At 31.6% G+C, this 22954-nt stretch overlaps 1 protein-coding gene across 27 annotated transcripts in view; it reads right to left on the bottom strand.

Moving 5' to 3' along the window:
- Positions 1–3095: 3095 nt before the first annotated feature.
- LOC106878725 (potassium channel subfamily T member 2) overlaps positions 3096–22954 on the bottom strand; it is a 668752-nt gene continuing 648893 nt past the window's right edge. For 20 of the 27 annotated variants that reach the window (XM_089357572.1, XM_052970033.2, XM_089357639.1 and 17 more), the window contains one exon: positions 3096–3491. In XM_089357572.1, coding sequence (XP_089213698.1) covers positions 3333–3491 — 159 coding nt within the window. In that variant the 3' untranslated portion in view covers positions 3096–3332. Of the gene's footprint in view, positions 3492–21018; positions 21129–22954 lie in introns of all 27 variants that reach the window. The other 7 variants (XM_089357587.1, XM_089357576.1, XM_089357645.1 and 4 more) reach the window with 2 other exon arrangements.

Raw genomic sequence — 22954 nt, 5'->3', positions numbered from 1 at the left:
ATACATTCTAATTAATGCATATCAACAAAACTAAAATATAAAATAACTTTGCAATATAATACAATATTAATTATATTGAATTATTTTACAGAATTAATAATATAAAGAAGCAAAAAGGCAATAAAAGTAAAACTATATATGTTAAACTAAAATGTTTAAATTATAACAACAGTTTTAAAAAGAAACTATCCAACATTTTCAATTATAGTATAGAAGAATATCAACATATTTTGAACAATAAAGTTCTATAATTTTGTCATAAATACTGTAAGGTAACTAAATAAGGATAATACATGATGAGAGCTCACCAGTAAATTAGCACATTTCTTTTAAAGCATTTTTTCAGAGTATTTTTTAACTCCATAAAGGTTTATCATTAAATAAGCATAGGAAGATATAAATTGAATATCTTAGATCGATAAACAAATTTTAAACTTTTAAGCATTTTCATACTTCTCATTGCTTTGAAGAGGATCCCTGCCAGAAACGTTAAAACTAAACTTTTCATGGCATACATTTTACAAATTACATTTTATGTGCTTAATAATTTAATGCTAAATCAGGAAGAAAAATTCTATTAGAAGTTCAACATCTGAAAGAATTTTAAATGATATCAGTATAATATTTATTTGAAATAAATGACATAATAATTAAGACCTTAAACAAATTGTTTATATTATTATAGATTCTATAATCATCTGTAACAGCTGTTTCTTTTCATTTATCATAGCTGTGTAGAGTGATGGATTTGAATTTTGTTTATTGTCCACTCCTCCCTCCCAATATTTTGATCAGTTTATCCTGTCTGCTCACATTTCTCATGATATGAGTTCAATTTAAAAATCATTTAGGTAAGTTAGCAATTTTAGAATCCATTTTTGTCATTACATGGATTTGATATTGCTTTTCTGACTTCACAATTAGAACTTAAATAAAAAGATGAGGGTTTGATGTAAGAAAGAGTACACATCAATGAAATACCAGCCCCAGCTATTGAAATTTACAGACATATTTATTTTTTGTGGAAAACTTATGTTATTAAAGTACAATGTGAATTTTGTTTAACAAAGGGTATCATATTTTTTAAACCTTTCAATGGGAGAAGTCTTTATAAGATGTTTTGTATGTGGTTGTAAGTGGTTGAAGAATTTGTTGTGCATACTTATTCATCATAAAAAATTCAATTATAACTTAATACACAATATATTTGATTTGAAAAGAATATAGGTAAAAAATAAGTCTAGGTCATCTGGGTTTTTTTAACTTTGTAGGTCATATATATATATATATATATATATATATATATATATATATATATATATATATATATATATATTTAACAAAATGTAGCATTTCCAAAGACAAATATCAAATAAGAGACCTCCCAAACATTTTATATTACTGAAGTGCTGTGTTGGCTCAGCTGGAAGAATATAAAACCAAACAATTTGAGAAGTAGTAATAAGATAAAAATGCAACAGTAAAAGTTTATGGGACTATTTTAACTCATGGATTTCAATGAATTATTTAAATGATTTATGTATTTTACTTATTAAATATTGTCCATCAATATCAGGCATTGCTGAATATCTGAAAAGGCACGATTTATTATGTAAATATAAAGAATATATGTAAATATTCTTCAGTGATAGATTGACCAACAGAAGAATTAAAGCTAACCTAATTAATCATTCATTTGTATTAACAAAATTTTGTCCATAAATTTAAAACAGAAACCATTATATATATATATATATATATACACACACACACACACACACACACATAATATGAACTGTAATTTAAAATTATTCAAATAATTTGAAAACTATTTAAATTTTTAAATTTAAGGAAAATTATTATGAAATACCTTTATCATAAAAAGTAAAATATCAAGAAAAATAAATAAACAGTTACATGTACATATCTTAGTTTGTTAATATTTTAAACTAAAATATTAAAATGCATTTTAAAACATTATACTTACATAAAGTCAATCATAACAGAATTTATTTTCCTTATAGTCTTTCATTAATAAATGCTGATATTTCTGACTTCTAAAATTTAGTGAGGGAGAATTTTAAAAAGACTAACTATAGCTTATATGATGCTGAAAGTTGCTAATTTTTTGTGTTTTAGATTACTGATCAAAAGAACACTGAATAAGATGGTTTAGGAAATCTTTCTGAATACTAACTGGATGTTATTAGAATAGATGCTTTCCTAGATCCACGACAAGAGGTTCTTGCAAATACTGCTAATACACTTTATATTAAAGAATAATTCATCAGTATTCAATATTTTTCTCAATACCAACTCTAAATAGAAAGGATGAAAAAAAAATCCTACAGAAAACCATTTAATAAAGGGAATATCAAACAATCAACTGGGGAATGAAAAAAGTCAGCACCCACAGTTATTGAAAGAAGGGTTAGGTATTTGCCTTAAAATTGCATAGTCTATAAATGGAAATAATTCAATCTGTATATGTTCCTTCTTTGTCATCAGTGCTATGGACCACATATATAATTTTAACAGAAATCATATCTCATATGGTTAGCTTCTAAGTAAGTGATTCAATGATTTTAGAACACAAAACTGTTGGGTTGAATATCTTCCAGCATACTAACATTGATCGAGATACTAAAAATCTCTTTCATTAAATAAATACATATTTTGTTCAATTACCTTTACACAATTTTTGAATGTTAAAATAGTTCTTTGACTTTCGGAAAATTTCAAAATTTCAACTGATACATATCAGCATGAGGTATTACACATATTGTTCATGTACTGGGACCAGTAGTCACTGATAAAACATAGATCTGTTGTAGATCGAGAGTTAGTTAGTTGCTGCACTCACTGTATAATGAACAATAAGGGCAACTTTATTGATGTGAAGAAAGCAGTGTTAAGAGGCCATCAAAACTGTGCCAGCACAGCCACAAATTGGTATCAAAAATAGGAAATAAATATCGCATGGGTGTATGGAAAAAATTCAAAATATAGGCAATATGGAAGTTAAATTTTTTGAAAAAAATGTGTTTTTTTAAAAAAATTTTTGATAAGGTTTTGAGATTTTCTTTCATTTATAATTTATTTTTCATTATTCACTCAACAGGAGGAATATGTTCAGCATGTTCAAAAAGCTGTTCAATATATAAATATGTGTTCTGGAGTATATTATTATTGATGATATACAACAGTTTAAGATTTATGACCTTTCACAATCAGCAGGGGAGAAAGAGCATTATCCAGATAAGTTTTAGATAAAAAGCAAAAGATAAATATTCCAAGTTTTGCATACTCAAAGAATTTCAATCTATATTACTTCAAACAACAGTTCCTCGTATTCCTTTATAGCCATCTCTGCTACAACTTGTCTCTTCTTCAGCATCAGATTCTGAAATGTCATCTTCAGTATCTTTAGAATCTTCAATATTAGCTGTGTCCTCCTCCTCTTCATCACTGTGAGTATATTCAACTGGTATCTAAAATATAAAATTGATTTCATATGCTTTGAACAAAGAATCGTTTATTATCATATGATCATAATGCAGTTCATCTTAATATTCCAATACCAAATTAACTTTTTACAAAAATGTGAACCAGTAAGCAATATAAAACCCTTAGAAAAATTTAAAAGTGAAACAAATTTACCAATGATAAAAAAAATCCAAGAAGCTTCAACAATAAAACACCTTTATAAATATGTGTGTGTGTGTGCATATTATATTATATATATATATATATATATATATATATATATATATATATATATATATATATATATATTAATCGAAATGTATAGTATTAAATATCCATCATGGCTGATCTTATCAATCGGTTTCGTGTAAAGAATACAATGGAATGTTAGGTAAACAATCCAATTATATAACTTTACACTCATCAGAGTTAGCCAATATGTAAGGGAATATGGTGACTGCTCTCTATTGTCAGACGTGGATTAGCACAACAGGTCAGCTGCTGCCATGAAAAAAGTGCTGAAAGGAAAAAGGGCCAGGGGATTTTATATATATATATATACAGGGGTTGGACAAAATAATGGAAACACCTAGCATCAATAGCATCATAATTTTGAAATATCTATAAAACTATCAAAAGCTTGTTTATTAAGCTGAGGGGTCTTTGTTTTGCAAGCTATTTGGTGATCTTGCTGATGCTGGTGCCACATAAAAAGCACCAGTACACTCTGTAAAGTGGTTGGCATTAGGAAGGGCATCCAGCTGCAGAAACCATGCCAAAGCTGATGTTAGAGTTTAACTCAGTTCTCTGGTTTATCAGCTCCTGTCAAACTATCAAACCCACACTGATATGGAAAATAAATGATAATAATATATATATGTATATCCTTGGGCGCAGTAAAGTTGGTCAATCATAGCTCAGATATAAGGACAAGCTGAAGAGTAACCTCTCAGCAGTCAATATTGCTCACAACACCTTTAAGCAAACAGCCTTCGAGGAAACAAAAATGGAGATTGTCATGATAAAATGGTATAGGACACTTTGTTTCAACCAGCATTAACAAGCTTAGGGGTACAAGACAAAGAAGAAAAGTGGCTGCAAATATACTATCTACACTGACCTATAATCCTCATACTTTCAACATCTGCAGGCTTCTTTGCAAATCGTTGGTGGGACTCAAATGTCACATTCAACATAAGTATTATGACTGACAAAGAAGGTGTAGGTTGTTGGATTCTCCTATATGAAAACTGATAGAAGAGTCTATCGTATATATCATAATCATCAGGATGACTATCTAATACAGAAGACTAGATTAGTCAGGAAAGAAGGAAAAAGGTCATAATTAGTCAGGGATCTTTCTAGTGTGATGAGATTGATATTCATCTTGAACATCTTGTAGGTTAATATTTAGAGGGAAATGTGGGAAAGGAAATTTCAGAAGGTTGTAGTTCTGTGAAGGAAAGACAGAAAAGTGTTCTGAGTAGAGTTTGGTAGGTGAGATACAGTGGGAGTAACAGAAGGAGACTGGTGGGTTGGTGGACCTAGGTAGAAAGGGTGTGGTGAAGTAGAGGCTATTACAATATTGGTGAAAAAGGTAAAAGTGAGGAAACTATGCATCACCAGGAAATGATCTCATTAATCAGTAGTCCTGCAAGTATTAACTGAAAATACAAGAAAACCATAGCAACTGGTGAAATCTCTATTTTTCAAATAGTGAAGAAAATTAATTAAAAAATGATTCTTTTGCTTGAAAAAAGTAGGCCAAAATGAACTATGATTTTGAATACAAATTAAACAATGAAAGCTAACTGGGGCAGTGCTGATGACCATTACAGACTCTTTTTAGACTGATGAGACTGGTGTGATACTGAGCCTAAACATTGGCAGATCAATGTTGGGGGTAAAAATATAAGAGGTGAAAGAATTGGTGTGTGGGAACTGTCTGAATTCTTGCAACTCCACACATTAAAGAACCAAGGGTCAATTCAGAAACCAGGTAATTTTTAAAACAAAATCTCCTGATAGAATTGATATCATGGAAAGAATAATTTTCTTTAGGAAGCAGCATAGGATAAAAGATATGAAGAAATTAAATTACTTTTATTTTCTTAATTGGTCCCCCATTTTATTTTCCACCAGTTCTGTCAAATATAATGTTTATTTATTACGAAAACATAAAAATGAAAACAAACTTTTTCGAACAACAAAAAAACAAACAAACAGAGAAACGAAACATGCACCATAACGAGTATACCACTTCGTCAGTTGTTCCTGTTCCATCTACTCCATGTTTCGAAGGCAAGGACAATACGCGACTTTGTTGGAACAGTCCTTCCCGCAAAGCAAATTAAATAAAATTTGGAATTTTTTGCGGCAGGTGAAAGTGTTAACAAGAACAGGACAGTGAGAACAAGACAGTAAAAACAAACAGTGAGGGCTGTTGAGCCAAGACGATAGAAAAATTATTATGAACGCTAGGTAGATGTGCATAAGAGAAGAGACAGAAAAAACACATCTTTTCTTTAGGAAGGCAGTGAACAGAAAGAGAGATCCCCTTTTGTCACGTGTCAGCAATGAGAGAGTCAAGGAGGAAGAGTGAGAGAGAGAGAGAGAGAGAGAGAGAACAGTGAAAGGGAGAGAAGAATAAGGAAAGAGTGGGAGAGAAAAACAGAAAGGATGAAGAACAAGAGAGGGAGAGAGATAGACAGAAAAGAGATAGTAGAACAGTGTGCATTGTAATTATTAAGATAAACTTACTTGGAAAAGGATGCGTGACGTTCGATCATATATATATATATATATAAAGAAATGAGGTGAAGGAACAAGAAATGGAATCAAAAGAAAGTTGAAAAAGGTGATAATGGAAGGAAGGGAAACATTGTAAAATACAATGTCTCCTGGTTGACAAGAAGAAACAGATGCGTTAAGGTTGAATTATGTCAAACTGCTTTTCTTTTACCTTCAGTCTCTCTTTAATCTTTCTCTTTCTCTCTTTAAAACTCTACTGTAATTTTTTTTCCCTGTCTTCTTGGTTGTGACTCATTTTCTTTTAATATAGTTTTCTCTCTCTCACAATCTTTACACCCATCTCTCCATATCATCCTTTTCCTTTATTTCTTTATATTGTTTCAGTCATTTGACTGCGGCCATGCTGAAGCACCACCTTTAGTCGAGCAAATTGACCCCAGGACTTATTCTATTGGTCTCTCTTGCCGAACCGCTAAGTGACAGGGATGTAAACACACCAGCATCGGTTGTGAAGCGATGTTTGGGGGACAAACACAGACACACACACACATATATATATATATATATACATATATATATATATATATATATATATATATATATATATATATATATATGTATATATGTATACATACGATAGGTTTCTTTCAGTTTCCATCTACCAAATCCATTCACAAGGCTTTGGGCCTGAGGGTATAGTAGAAGACACTTGCCTGAGGTGCCATGCAGTGGGACTGAACCCAGAACCATGTGGTTGGTAAGCAAGCTACTTACCACACAACCACTCCTACTCCTGTTTGCTACTTAATTTTCCTGTCTCTCTATCTGTTTTCTACATCACATTCACACTCTCAAATCTCCTCTTTTTCCAACACACACACATTTACATGTCACCCACTCTAAGTTTAAGCCCAAAATATCTGGAAACAACCCAGCTATTTCTGCTTTTCCAATTCTGAGCAGACAACAAGCTATTACAGAGAAGAACTGTCATGGTCGATCTATTACTTGTTTAAGTCATTGGACTGCAACTGTGCTTGGGCACAACTTTGAAGAGTTTAGTTCAGTGTTTCCCCAACGTTTTGCACCAAATTGCAATATCATCCACCTATCGACCAAAAAATGTTTCATCACCCACCTGTGTAAAAAACCCTAACACAACCCCACCCAACCCAAAATCCCCTAGGACACCCCTTGTATCATTTGACACACACACTATATTGTAAACACATTTCCCTGTTAGTGCCATTTGGACCAAATATGCAGTTGTTTACAAATCCCTTATTGTGGGTTTAGTTCTGCCATTAGTGTGAATAAAATTCTAAATTTAACTCTATATTATGCAGAATGATTAACTTCTGGAAGCTTGCTCTTTCTTTTAAACTTATTTTCATTTTCCCCAAATGAACCATTGATCAGAACTACCAATGCAAAAAAAAAAATAATGACTGTATTATAAAGGAAAAGAATACAACTTTTTAATGAGAACCATGTGCCTGGTGTGATGCAGCTATTGCAGATACATTCAGTTTCAAACTTGTCAACTTTAGCTGCAAGTCTCCTCCTTGTATCACATCCAGTCCAATTCTTTTATGGGAAAATAAAGTTCCAACATGGTTAAAACTGGATTCAACCAGGTATGAGGTAGGGAAGGCAAGCAAAAATAATTTCAGATGGTTCTACAGATTGGAGTAGGAATTCAATATACTCTGATGGTACCACAAACTTTCATTGCCATTATGGCGATATCGCATTGTGGCATCATTATCATTTTGTAATTCTATCAGTCCCACCGGAACATCATCCTTGCAATCAACTGCATCAACCTCAAACGGATTGCTATACCGATTTGGAATATCCAGCGCAATAACTTCTTGAAATCGCTCCACCATGTTATTGTGCAATGATTGTAAATAGTTGTGATATGTAGTTAAAACCTCATCAACTAATTCATCTTTCAAAGAATCAAGTGGAAATTGATGGAATTGACATTTTGATATGTTAGTCTTAAACAACACCAATTTTGAAATGGGGGTAGTGATAAGTGATCTACAATCAATGAGAGTTTTTCTGTTTCCTTGTAATAACTTATTCCAATCATTTAATTTTGTGAATATATCACAAAGAAAAAAGATATCACATCTTGCAGCCATCAATGAAGCAGATAGTGGAGTATCTTCAAAGAAAAAGATATTATATGAAACAGTTCAACAAAGCGTAAAACAGTTTCCTTTTGACAGCCACTGCACTTCGGTATGGTATAAGAGTTTAGTATGGTCCTCATCATTTCTCAGACAGAGTTGATGGCAAATTCGATCAGTCAAGGGACTGGACTTCAATCTGTTCACAGTCTTGATAACTAACTGTAGCACATCATTCAATTTACTGTTCATATTTTTTGCCACTAAATGCTGCCAGTGTACCAAGCAACAAACAGTTAGTATCTGGTGTGAAATTTCATGCTTTAGGAAAGATGAAAAACCTCTGTATCTTCCTATCATTGAAGGGGCTCCATCAGATGCACAGGCAAGAATATTACTAAGTGGGATTTTATGTTCAAAATGGAAAGACTTGAGAGTGTGGAAAATAGTTGCACCTTTTGAATCAAGCGGCAATTTCTCTGTGAACAGTATTTCCTCACAAGGTTGAAGGTCTTCACTGAAATACCGAACATATACCATCATCGAACATTGATTGTCCACAACAGTTGACTCATCCACTTGTATTGAAAATTCAGAACGCTAGGGAATATTAATGAGCTGATGTTTGACATTGTTGGCCATTTCATTGATGTGTCTTGAAATTATGTAATTACTAAGCAGGATCTTCATAATGTTATTGGGTTTTATGTGCATAATGTTTGGCAAAACTTCTTTAATAACTGGGCGAAGTAATGTTTCTCTAATTGTGTGAGACTTTGCAGACTTAGCAACAAGCAATGCAATGTTGTACAATGCAATCAAATTATCATTCTCCTGTTTACTAGTTTCCTGGAGTAGCATGTTGAATGTTTGTATTTGCTTTTTGAAAGAGGAGCTCAGTTGCAAAAAGTATGATAACGGTTTGTTCTTCTTGTCAGAATGCTTTGCATCAAAGTGATATTTCAAGCATGAAGCTTTCATTGCTTTGTCGGTCAATGTTTGATGGCAAAGAAGGCACATTGGTAACTGACAGTTCTGAGGAGAGGGAATAAATCCAAACAATAAATAATCACTACTGTACTGTCGACACATTTTCTTGACTGGAGGCATCAGTAAAGTGAAATGTGAAAACGAATTTCTGCAGATGATGTCAGAAAGGCAGTATGGTATTCCCAAAGAGAAGAAGAAGTCAACAGAGCAGAGTCAGATGACATGTCTTTACAGGAGCAAATATGGATCTAGTTTGCTTGGCTGTCAGCATTTCAAAAATTAAAGTTTATTGAAAATTTTAGAATTTGGCACATTAATATACCTTTCCAAGCTAAATTGCTGGAGTTATTCAACTTTTTCCTGAAAAATGGTTTTAAAAAGTTATAGAGGTTTAAAGTTTGATCATTTTTCCCCAGTTGAGAAACACTATTTCAAAGCTGTCATTTTGTGCGTGACTGCACATTTTGTCAACAACTTGTGTTTTGATATGAAACCACAGAATTACACATGGCATATAACACCTCATAACTTTTTCATTTTTCAGAGTTTTCAGAAAATTTTTGTGAATTTTAATTCTATGCACAGGATTTCATACAATTATGCAAAAAAAAAAAAAATTGTAGTGGAGTGTGATTTAAGGCCTAGGCCTATTTGGCTGCTATTTTTAGCATGCATGACAACCATCTCAATGACTGCGACAAAAATATTTGATCGATTAACAAGTTTGCATTTTTAATACAAAGGAACATCTCGTGCGATTAGTCAAATCGATAAAAGTGCATCCTTATTCTAGGTTTGCCTAGATGTCAGTAAATGCAGACTTAATTTCTAAAATTTTCATTGTCACCCACAAAAATCTCAAATCGCCCACCATTTTCTAGCAATTCACCCATCGCCCACCTCTAAGTTGAAATCATCCACTGGGGGGTGATATTGCCCACTTTGGGAAGCTATGGTTTAGTTGAACAAATCAACACAATACTTATTCTATAGGTCTCTTTTGCTGAACTGCCAGCTGGGAAGTAAACTTCTTAGTCATACAACCACACTCGGGCAAATGTTTTTCATTTTAAAGTTTTGTCACTTTTGCTTGATGACAGCAATCTCTCTATGTTTTTGTTTCTTCTTCAGTCTCTCTTTAAGATTTCTTTCTTTATTTCTTTTGTTATTTCACACACATTTCCCATTATTTTCCTGTTTGCGACACAGTTTCACTTTCTCTCTCTCTCTTAATTTCTCACTTTTTCTCTCTGTCTCATGCTATTTCTCTTTTTCCTCACAATCTTTCGTGCTCATTTTTCTCTATTGTCTTAACTGTGATTCCTTCTCTTGTGTTGGATCTCTCCCTTATGTTTTCTTTTGTCTCCTTTATCTCCTTTATCTTCTTTTGTCTCCTCTGACTCCCATCTTCCCATTTTATTCTTATATATACACAGTTATAGGTTAATCATTCAACATTTAAGGTGACACTATTGAGAAACAACTGAACAATTCCAGCTTTCCTGATTTTTGAGTAGACAACAACCCTTTATTAAGGTAACAGTGACTGATTGTTTAGACGTTTATCACTGTTGTCTGATGATAATATCAATACATACAATGATACAACATTTACACAAGAACTGAGGGTCATTTTCAATCCTTGTTTCCAGCAGCAAAATGCAGCAATATCAAATATATTTGAATAGGGATGGGACATACAACAGCTATGTCGAATTGGCTGTCATTAGTAATATGTACAATGTAGTAGTTCAGGTTCATTACAAAAATGGTCATTAAGTGATTATTTCTCCATTCACTATAAGTTATTAAGTGCTACTGGAAAGGAATATATCTGTAACTAACAACAGCCATTATGAACATGAGAAATGTAGGTGTAAAACACTACATGACAATGAAAAGAAAGGAAAAAGAATGAGACTTCAAAAATTGACAGAGCATATGTAAGAAACGAGAAGAAAACAAAAGAACATAGGGAAATGTTTTCAGAAAGTGAGGGAGTATCAGAATATGAGGTAATAAAAATAAAATTGTAGGGAATAAAGAAAAAATATAGAAATTAAAAAGTAAGCACAAGAAAATGCAAAAAACAAAGCAGTAAGGTTGTAGAAAAGAAAGATAGAAAAAATGAGCATAAGAATGAAAAAGCACACCCCCACCAAAAAAATTATAGGCCTGTACAATCATATTTAACATGTTTGTGTACATTTGGACATGAAAAGACAGATACTGCAGAAATTGTCTCAAGAGAAAAATTCTCTTTATAGACAATATGCATGAAAGACTTATCACTGGGCAATGAATGATGTCATCAGACTGTAAAGTGCATGTGTTTCTGCATCATTGTGCATTGTCAGATATGGATACTGATGTCACCATTCAGAGCCACTAAGAACTCATTCTTATATAAGATGTGGAAGTGCATTTCTAATAATGGTACTAGAAAGTGGAACATATGTCATTCTTATGATAAGGTCCATTTGCCTCTATACAAGCCACCAGTATGTATAATTGGTCATATTTTGGGAACCACTTCAGAATCAAAACATTTTTTGATAAGTATTTGAACAAACAATTCTGCTTTTCAAAGGATATCAGGAACAATAATTATCAAAAAAAGTTTGTTGATGCTAACTTTTAAGCACAAGGACAAATTTATCAGAGAACTGGTTCTCTTCAGTCTTTTCTAAATAAAGAGCTACAATTTTTACATATATAGTGACAATCAAAACATAGCACCATGTTGCAAAAAAAAAACTATTTAAATACATGATTGAAACTTATTTTAAAGTTGCAAGAAATGCCCCATGAAGAGAATTACATCAGACGATTCCAGTATGCTCTGTAATGTACTTTAACTCTGGATTTTTAACTTCATATCAATACCAACAAAACACTAGCTGTAGAACATGTTTAATGAATTAATGTTCCCGAATAATGAAGTTGCAATTATTAAGGCTGGAGATCATGGTAAATGAGTTATTTTAGAATGTCATGACAGTTGCATAAAATTCATAATGAAACTCATCATTCATATAGTACTTTGCTATATCCATTGGTTTTTTTTTTTTTTTTGTAATGAAATAAATAGCAACCACTTTGGTATATTGCAAGTTGGTTGGTTGGGTAACTTCCATAAAAAAACAAAACAAAACAAAAAAAATGTATTCTGTGTGGATCGTTATGCTTATTGATTCAGATTTGAAGCAATTCATTTAACTGTCTTCATCATTGCCAAGACTTTTGTCTCTAATACGCTTGTTGATATGTATGCCAACATAGAGTTAGAGAGATAGTATTACATAAAAATGCATAAAAAGTATATTTAGAATCAGTTATGAACTTATGAAATAGTGTTAATAAGGGACAGAGATCAGACTACACTGTATTCTGCCATTCAGTTTTAAAAGAAATCTGCAACATATACACAAGAGAGCACAAGGACCCCATGATTTATGCATGCAATAATGAATGCCTTGACCTTTGCATCTTTTTTATTTGCAATGCTAATAGGACAAAATCGAAGCAGAACTTTTACCAAGACAGTTATACACTGACAGACATAATACCATGACCTCATATTATTCAGACTGCTATTCCAACTGATTGTTCCATGGAAAAGATGGTTTTATATCTAGAATACCCAGAAATAATTATCATACTCAAAAGGTTGCAGTTTCTAGTAAAACTTCAGCTTTTCTATGTTCATAAATAAATCATAAGAGCAAGCTTTATCTGTTGATGGGTTACAACTGGAAGAGAACATTGCTTTTTTCATAGATAATGAAACAAGTTGCATGTGTAAGAGATGGAAGTCCTTGCATTCAAAATACTGGGATTAATATGATTTATTAAAAACCTTCGAAGGTAGTGCCAAAGCATGGTCACAGTTCAATGGTTGAAACCAACACTAAATAATAAAAGAGTAAAAGAAGCAACCACCTTTACAACTTAAATAATAATCCTAAATCCCTTGAAATTTTTCTAGTGAATCCCTCTTATTCTTATTGAAATTGAGAGCACTACAGTTATACTGATTATCATGTATATACCTATCCACACAATATTGAATACCACAATTCTCCTAATGTTGGTTTAGTTTTTCTTTCTCTTTTTGAGACAGTAATCAGATCGTCTTTACAGCTAGTTTCTGCTGCTTTCTCATAGCTTACACCCACTCATATTCACACCCATTGCTTAGGAACCAATTTTAGCTTATTGCAAATATATATTCAGTACAAAGAAAGACTATATATATGTTAAGAGGAGTGCAGAAAATTTAAAGATTACATAGTTTTATTATAGTGACAATATGTTCTTAGTGAACTAAGTCCATGATGGGGGTTTTAGTTCTTAGTATGTTTAATATTGATGTGTTTGGGAAAGGTATGAACAGAAAAAAAATTAATGAATCTATCACTAAACTGCATATGTATTTATTTTAACTCATTGTTTCATACATTAAATTTTCAATTGTTTAGGATTTACAAAAACATTGTTTTACATAGGAAAGTATTCCATAATGTGTAAATCAATCTCTCCCTCTCTCTCTCTCTCTCTCTCTCTCTCTCTCTCTCTCTCTCTATATATATATATATATATATATATATATATATATATATAGAGAGAGAGAGAGAGAGAGAGAGAGAGAGAGAGTGAGTGCATTATTGACAGAATAATGTTGCATGAATTGGCATTCTTCAAACTTCAACTCTTCAGATTAACACACATTTTAATATAATATATGAGATGGTTTTAAAATGATATATTATTAGAAAATTTTCAGTAATGATACATTAACTGTTTTGATAACTGTGTAATCTATGAAATAAAGCATCAATAAGTGGGACTTCTATGCAAATTTTATTTTGATAAATGGTTACCATCATGTATAAATATAGCTTAACTATGTCTGGTATGCAAAACAAAAATTAGCAACTTTCTTTGTTCAAAGGTATAAAGATGCTAATTATTTGAAGTGTTAGTGAAGAACAACATCACATTTACTTGATATTGCTGCTGTTTGCTTGTCTGTGTGTTGTTCAGAAAGACTTAGTAGTTTAATTCATTTGACAAATATGCGTTACTATTAGTCAGATTTCCAAATAGGAGGATTAAAGAACAGTTGTTAGTGGTAATTTATAGTCATGGATAAATGGGCTAATTTTGAAGAACATTTGTGTGAAATAAAAGATTTCAAAATATTTGATATTTACTATTTTTACAAGTCAAGAAAATACTTTAATGATATGTCTTTTCAACCAGCTGCTGGTGTTCAGGAATTTATAAGGATAAGGTGTTCAACAAAATCAATAAGTTTAATCATAAATAGCTATGGTATAAAATGATATTGGAAGAGATATTAAATGGCCAGCTCCTGAGTTATGAGTCCAAATCTACTGCAGATATCACTCTAACCTTTTGAATGTTAGCAACTAAAATTCCCCTTTTGGTTTGTAAATAGATTATTTTGTGAGAGAGTTCTCGCTAATTTGGAACCTTCTAGTTGAGAATTTAAAGTGTTGTTTAATGAATTACACATGAGTTGAAAAGACCTGATTCATCTTTATGACAGCTGACTTTCTTCAATGATTGTATATTATTTTCATTAGGTATGTTCACAGTAACTCTGATGTATAACTTGACCATTAAAACTGGATATAAAAGTGAAAGGTTAAATGAACCATCTAGTAGCTGGTTCCCTCTGGAGTTTACCTTAGGACAGCTGGTACTATTAGTTGTTTAAAAGGCTAAATCCATATTAAGGAGTCAGCAGAAGCTTGTGTATACGTGCACACATGTATTCACACACATGCTCATATAAGACTAAGAAAGTGGGACAACAAATCATGAAAGTGCTATGAAAGCGGGACAAGAAATCATTAAGAATGATTTCCATTAGTAATAATCTGTTTTTGTAGGGAATTCTGTAGCGTATAGGTTTGTTGTCTACAAATGTTTTCCTATCTCCTTGTGTTTTTCACTGTATGCTGCAATGCATGTTAACTGTTCTTTGATATAAATGCCTGGTAATTCAACAAGTGTGTATGCATACACTTAATTTAGCAGTTAATCTTGTAGTGTACAACTTCTATGTTTGCAATATAATTCATAAATCACATTAGTCATTTGTAGCTTTTTAGAAGGTTTATATGCTTGTGGTTTCAAAATAAGGATTTTAATGAATAATAAGATTAATAATGGAGATATTATTCATAACAGCAAAAGGCTAAAATAAACACAACAAATGAATATACTAGTCTGAAACAAAAATTAATTCTAGACAGATGATGTATAAACTTAATTATCAAAATTCAAATTCTGATGGTAATATCTATACCAATCATATTGTCCCTGTCTATTATACAAAAGCAGAAGCACATGATGGCATCACTTTATCCAGTAGATGAGACTACGAAGGACTAGAAAATGGATTTAGGAACATTTTACAAGGAACTCAATGAAAATATGAAAATACCACACTGATGATGATGAAAAAGATAAAACTAGAACACAGTGTGTGTGTTCGTGTACACATACACACACGCCCAAACAAGGACACATATATACATATACATATATATACAATGGGCTTCTTTCAATTTCAGTCTACAATATCCACTCACAAGGCTTTGGTAAGCCCATGGCTGTAGTAGAAAACACTTACCCAAGGATCCACTTCTTACCACACAGCCATGCCTGTGCCTCTTTCTCTCCATATATATATATATACACACACACACATCTTTTCTCATGCATGTGAATTACTTTGTTTCACACATCAAAGTTCCATCTCTTTTCTTTGGCTTTTCTCAGTTATCATTATGTATCATATAAATATCTGATTAACTATTTGCAAGTCAATAAAGCAAAGAGAATTTGAAAATTTTATACTTTTTGCAAAGATCATTATTATTACTGAAAGGAAAAAGCTCAATTTATAATCAAAACTGAGTCAAGAACTCAGTTAACTCATGACTTACCACTACTCCACAGTGCTCAGCAACAGCAGCCTAAAAGTCAAACATTTTTAATGGTTTCAACTTTAAACTGAGTTCAGTTTAATTGAGATTTTATCTGGTCTGTTACTTGTGGAAAAAAAATCTAGGATTATTATCTGCATAAAAACATACATAGCAAGTACTAGCAGAAGCTTATGAAAATAAATTAAACCAGAACAAGATAAATGAAAATATTCACATACAACAAACAACAGCTACTACTGATTAAAGAAGCAGCGACCAAAATAAAGTATAATACAGTTTTGTTAAAGGTGATAAAAGTTTAGTTTATAATGCAAGAAGATATCATTATTTTGTAGCTATTTTCAGATCAATTTCTAAAATATTTGATTTGATATTGATTTAATATGTAATATGACAGTTAGTAGAGAGAGAGAGAGAGAGCAGAACAGCCAGAAAAGTAGATATATGAATAGAAAAACAGAAAGTGCAAATTTCGATAAAAAAAACAGAAATCAACCCAAAATACTATTTATCCTAATTTTATGAAATATCAAATGTGTTTATAAATAATTTTACCAATTAATTCACTGAATTAAGATTTATTTTTTATCTTGCCAAAATGTTGTTTTAACCATATCTGCTAATGATGATTTCTAACTTAAACAAAAGGTCACAGATTTTAGGGAAAGGATATTGTCAATTAAAATTGATTCTAGTATTGATTGATAGTTATTTTATTGACCCTGAAAAATATCTACTAATAATGCACCTATTAAATGTCATAATATAACCTTTTCTCTTTTTTACAGCAAAACAATTTATTCTACCTTTGAGGTATTTATGCTCCTTCCTAATTTTTGATGCTCATTATCATTAGTTTCTTTCAATGTTATTGTTTATTATATATTAAATGTCATAAACAGTTATTATACCAAAAGGTGATATTTAACAATTGTTTTTCACTGATAAAATACCCCAAGCTACCAAATAGCAAATTGTTGCTAAACTTTGTTCAGTTTATTGAATCTTGTAATTCTAATAAATTATATTTGTATTCACACTGATTAACAAAACAATCATCATTATCCATTCATTTCCATTCTAATAATACTAGTTACTGCAGAATTAAAATCCTAATTTCTTCCACTCATTGTTTTCTATCATCTTGCAATGATGCCTGTGGCCTATTTTAATGACTTATAGTCATCTTGTTACTGTCTATATAGTAAACATGCTGTCCCAGGTCAGCATTCATGGAGATAACTTTTGATCAAAGGCAGTCCAGTCTTGTCCCCACTACCTTTTTGCATATTTAAGATTACTTAGGGGTCCTTCATTTTGCAAGACAACAGAGTGTTATTTGGCAATGATTTCTAGCATATCGTATAAGTAGATTAAAGTTTTCTTCTAAAAATGCATGACAATCACCAGGTGTAAGTAGCAAAAAGTTGAGGGACCCATTGCAAGTTAATCTCAAGTTAATTTGCTGTTAGGTCAGTTTGCCAGCAGGAAGGGGATGGCATTATTAATTAATAATAATGATTGTAGTGAGGATGCTGCAACTGGTGTTGATGACATTTATTTATTTAGCACAAGATTTTTTATCAGAGAAGATATATGTGACTGAACAACACAAGTTGCTATTTATTTTTCAAAGATGAAGTACAAAGGACTCACTTACTGCATTTTGAATAAAGAACAACAAATGACATTTTTTTCCTTTTTAATAGTTAATAAAAGGAATGTGAAGGACTGCAGAAACATGAGATAAACAGACAAAATATCTTACAGTATTTAACTGTAGCTCTTTATATATATACTCGAGTCAATTTTGTCTAATAAAGGGTGGTGGAAATCAGAATCAGTAGAGCACTGAACAAAATACCATGAAATACTTATTAAATGCCTTTTATATTCTGTATTCAAATCCTATCAAGGCTGACAGAATAAGTACTAATCAGTATTATACTCAAAATCTTTGCTCATGTTAAAAAAAATATATAGGCAGACATTTTTACCGTTGATGTTAGGCTTAAACCTCTACAGGCCGATGTGTATAGGAAATATTGGCACAAGCTTGTATCACTTCTCTTTTTCTGTAAGATGAATTATTTTTTAGAACATTTTTTCAATAAAAGAGTTTTAAATTTGAATGGAGAATATACTGTAAGTTAATAACTTAACAATAAAAGCTACTAATAGTGGAAATAAACTGAAGAACTTTTAGGAGGCAGATGAAAAGTGTTCAATCTGATTTAAGACACAGCATCAATATATATGGAGATTTTGTATATTTCAGGTCTAGACAATTCATGCCAGCATTAAATATTACTGGCCAAGGAGATGTGATATTGGGCTCCTGTGTGATAAATATTATATTCCAAGTAGATATGATATTTATCATGCAGGAATTCAATCCATTGCAGAGATATTACAAATATTTCTTAATTTTACATATTTCAGTTCACAGTAGTTAAAAATAGGCAACAGATCTATTGGAAATATTTTCTGAAATATGCAAGGATTCTAACAAAGGTAGATTTATTTCTGATCTGCTTTATGTCCTGAAGCTCTAAGTTCTGACCCTTGAAAACTTCTCAGGGATTAGGAGACAAGTACATTACATTTGATCTGGTGTTCTGTCATTTTGCCATTCCAGCATCTTTTCCATTCTTACTGTTAATTTTGAATTTGTTTATGCTTGTGTTTGTACATAGGATGAATACAAAACATTTGTGAAGTAGTATTAGGTTAGTAGTGCTAACAGTTAGTGCATGCTGCTCCTGTTTTCAACATTTTGCTTTCAGTTACTGCAATTTCCTAGCCATTTTTGTAGGGGATAAAAAAAGGAGTTGAATGTCTAAGTCTCCTGCTAATATTTGGCCACTCTACTACCATGACTTCTGTGGTATCTTGTGATCATACACAGTAAGTGTATACCTCGCAGTTCTACATTAAACTGTAAGGGATCATGGTCCATCAGTGTGTGGACATACTCTGGTTTCACTCAACTACAGTCTTAACACTGGGGTAGACATAATCAACTAGTCTCCCTCTCGCAAAAATCTCATCTGCTTTTGCAAATAGCAAGAGCAGATGAGACTGGCATAGCTGGTAATCTATCTAGTAGGAAGTCATTCCAAACAAAAACTATGGGTGCTGCTTGTGCTTGGGTTCTTATTGTGTGTCATTTGAGGGCAGACAAGGGCTTATGTCTAAAAAGGGTAGAGCAGGGCTATAAATAGTTGTGTATTGCATGTTTTTAAATAACAGTGTAAAACCTAACAATGGATGAAAAGCTTACTGAAAATCCTTAATTTTATGGAGAATTGAGATGGCTAGAGACACCAGTGGAAGACTTGTATGAAGATGACCTACATAATAATAATACTCCTTTCTATTATAAGCACAAAGCTGGAAATTTTGCAGGAGGGAGACTAGTTGATTACATCAACCCCAGTGTTGGACCAGTACTTATTTCACTGACTCTGAAATGATGAAAAGCAAAGTCAACCTGGGTGGAAATTAAACTCAGAACATAAAACTGAAAGAAATGCCACTAAACATTTTGTTTGATGTACTAAGAATTCTGCCAGCTTGCTGCCTTAATAATGATTGTTCCTGTTCTATGCTACACATTGACACTTGATACAAATGAGATTGTATGCTTTTTTTTAAGCAACTCATATATGTCCAGATGCATCAATTGAATTTGTTTCTCTAGTCTGTTCTTTATTAGTTATGCTATGTATCTTAGCTGGATATCAGTTCCTACAAAAATTGTCCAACTGCAAAATACAATGAATTCAATATATCCAGAATAATTGTTTTCAAATAATATTGTGAAAGAAATAAAGGAACATTATGAAAATTAAATTTTCCCACAAAAGCAGTAATTAAAGCCAGTCCATTCTGAAATCAAAACCAAGCTGAAAGCTCTATCTTTAAGAATTGTTTCCATCCCATGTTAGTACAACAAATATTTGAAACAGTAATGGAAAGGCTTAATATGTTAAGCCTTCATCAAAACATAAGTTAAATGTCCTTACTGTTAATAGCAATAAAAAAAAGAAAGAATTTAAACAGAAAGACCGATATAATAAAAACAGCTTAATATAGTATTAGTTTGTTTAATATTAATCTGAAAACCAATATAACTGTTGAATGGAGCACCCTATCAATTGGAAGTAACTTTTGCAAACCATGAGGAACTTGATAAATTCCCCATATGTCCATCTAAAATAGTAAGCATGTCTATATTTCAGAAATTTATATTTAAAGCAAAATTAAAGTAGCATTTCACTTTCTGATCTTGAAAGTATTAAAAGGTTTAAGAATGTAATTTACTAGCTACTTGTTATTCTTTACATGAAATACAGGCATTTAAATGAATTAATTATTCCTTTCATTTGCAAATTTAGCAAAGATCATATATTAATTTCATTCTAAAATCTATTTTAGTTTTTAAAATGAGTAATGCGACTTACAGAATAATTTTTATTATTGAAAGAAGAAATGAAGAACAGCATGACATTTTCTACTTTGGCATTCTAGTTGACCTACTGTAGGCAATGCAGCATTAAAATAGATGAAATTTCTAATTTGTGCAGTGTGCACATCTTAAAGGCATCTGGCAAGATTTGCATCCTAATATGTCTATTATTCATGCAAACTACTCCACTTACCCTCTCTGACTGACTACATTGAAGGCAGTTCATAACTTTGTTCCAGACTGATATAAGGCCATCAGATGAAGTGTTGGTAAATCTTGGAGATTCAAAGGTAGGAAAATATTCTACAAGGAAGTTGGTGACAAATTCAGGAATGTTTTCAAAAACCCCAACAATGAAAATTTAGTTTGTATTGTTTACCAACACAAGCTTTACAGATTTAATTTGGAAAATATGAAAATATAGAAGAAATAAAAGAACAACCCTACATTGAGAGAAGAATTATAACTGATTAAACTTATAATATAAAATTTGAAATCTTGAAAATTATAACATATTTTAGTACTAAGTTATAAGTTTCTTGAAAAGTATGAGTATACAATTATATACAATAAATAAATAAATAAGATCTACATTTTTTTCTGATTATTTCTTTTAACATCACTTAGTTATATTGTCAAAGACTGAAAAATTTTAGAAATTTTGAAATTTGCTTGAATTTAAAAGAAAAAGCATTTACTTAATGCTGAAGTAGAAATTATGAGTATTTCGTGCTGCTTTTCTTCAGAGCATACTTGAATAAGTAACTTTATATAATTTTTTATTTGAATAGTCTAGTTTCTTCCTCACTTATGTACACACACATACATATACACATATATTCATATGCATATACACGCTTTTTTTAATCAGAGGTGGACAATTTTTGACTGTTCTAAACAATAACATCTGACCCTCCATAGGTGGTTGTTGCTTTCCCTGTGTGCACTTTATTCTAGACATTAAAATATCCAGCCTTAACAATATTAGACCTAAGACATGTGGTGTTGATGACATTTGTTTTGCACTGAGAAACAGTTTTGCCTATGTTAATAGTCATAGCAAAAATGTTTCAGGTCCTCTTCATAATACACTACTACTATTCAATAAACAGTTCTAGACTACATATTGTAAACTAAAATATTGATTAAATAGCCTCTAATTTTATTGTCAACAAATAAATTTTGGCAATATGTACTGATCCTACTAAATATGTATGTGCTAAAGCTTTGGACATTAGATATATTTACTCAATTTATTTGATTTCCATTGAAGTGTATTTTTATGACAAATTTGTCTTACTCAGATAATATTATCATGATATAAGTGTAGGCATGGCTGTGTGGTAAGAAGTTTGATTCTGAGCCACATGGTTCCAAGTTGTCTTTTCTGTGCTTGTCTCCCAGCACCACTTGACAACTAGTGTTGTTCTCTTTATGTTCTCGTAACTTTGTGACTTGGCAAAAAGAGGCTGACAAAATAAATACCAGGCTTAAAAAAAAATTACTGGAGTTGATTTGTTTGACTAAACTCTTCAAGGTGTGCACCAGCATGGATGCAGTTCAAGGACTGAAATGAGTAAAAGATAAAAGACATATGTGTATGTTTGTGTGTTAGTCTTTAGGCTAGCACTTGTTTCTTCACTACTTGACGACCAATGTTGGTTTGTTTACACCCCTGTAACTTAACTGTTCAGCAAAAAAGACCAATAAAATAAGTACCAGATTTTAAAAAAAAAACAAAAAAAAACAGAAGTACTGGATTCAATTTGTTTGACTAAACCCTTTAAGTGGGTATGCCAGCATGGCCACAGTCCAATGACTGAAACAAATAAAAGATAAGAGATAAAATCAGCTCAGTACTTCACAAAAATTTAATTTTACAGACCCAGGGAAAGATGAAAAGGAAAGTTAATTCTGTTGACTATTTTTGCAAGCTAATTTATACATGTTTAATACGCTTATTTAAAATTTTGAAATGTTATTTGAGCTGAAGAACATTATCAATGGTTATTGACCTGTTAGAAAATAGTTTTTGAACCTGTTAATGTGTCGCTTGTACATACATTAATTTTAAAATTGGTTTAATGATTACCATGTCTATGTCAGTAATAGCTCTAAGTCATAAAAAT

The sequence above is a fragment of the Octopus bimaculoides genome, chromosome 1, assembly GCF_046866305.1.
Source record: "Octopus bimaculoides isolate indiv1 chromosome 1, ASM4686630v1, whole genome shotgun sequence".
Taxonomy (NCBI): Eukaryota; Metazoa; Mollusca; class Cephalopoda; order Octopoda; family Octopodidae; genus Octopus; species Octopus bimaculoides.
The sequence above is the reverse complement of the archived record's forward strand: the minus strand, read 5'-3'. Positions and strand labels throughout refer to the sequence as shown.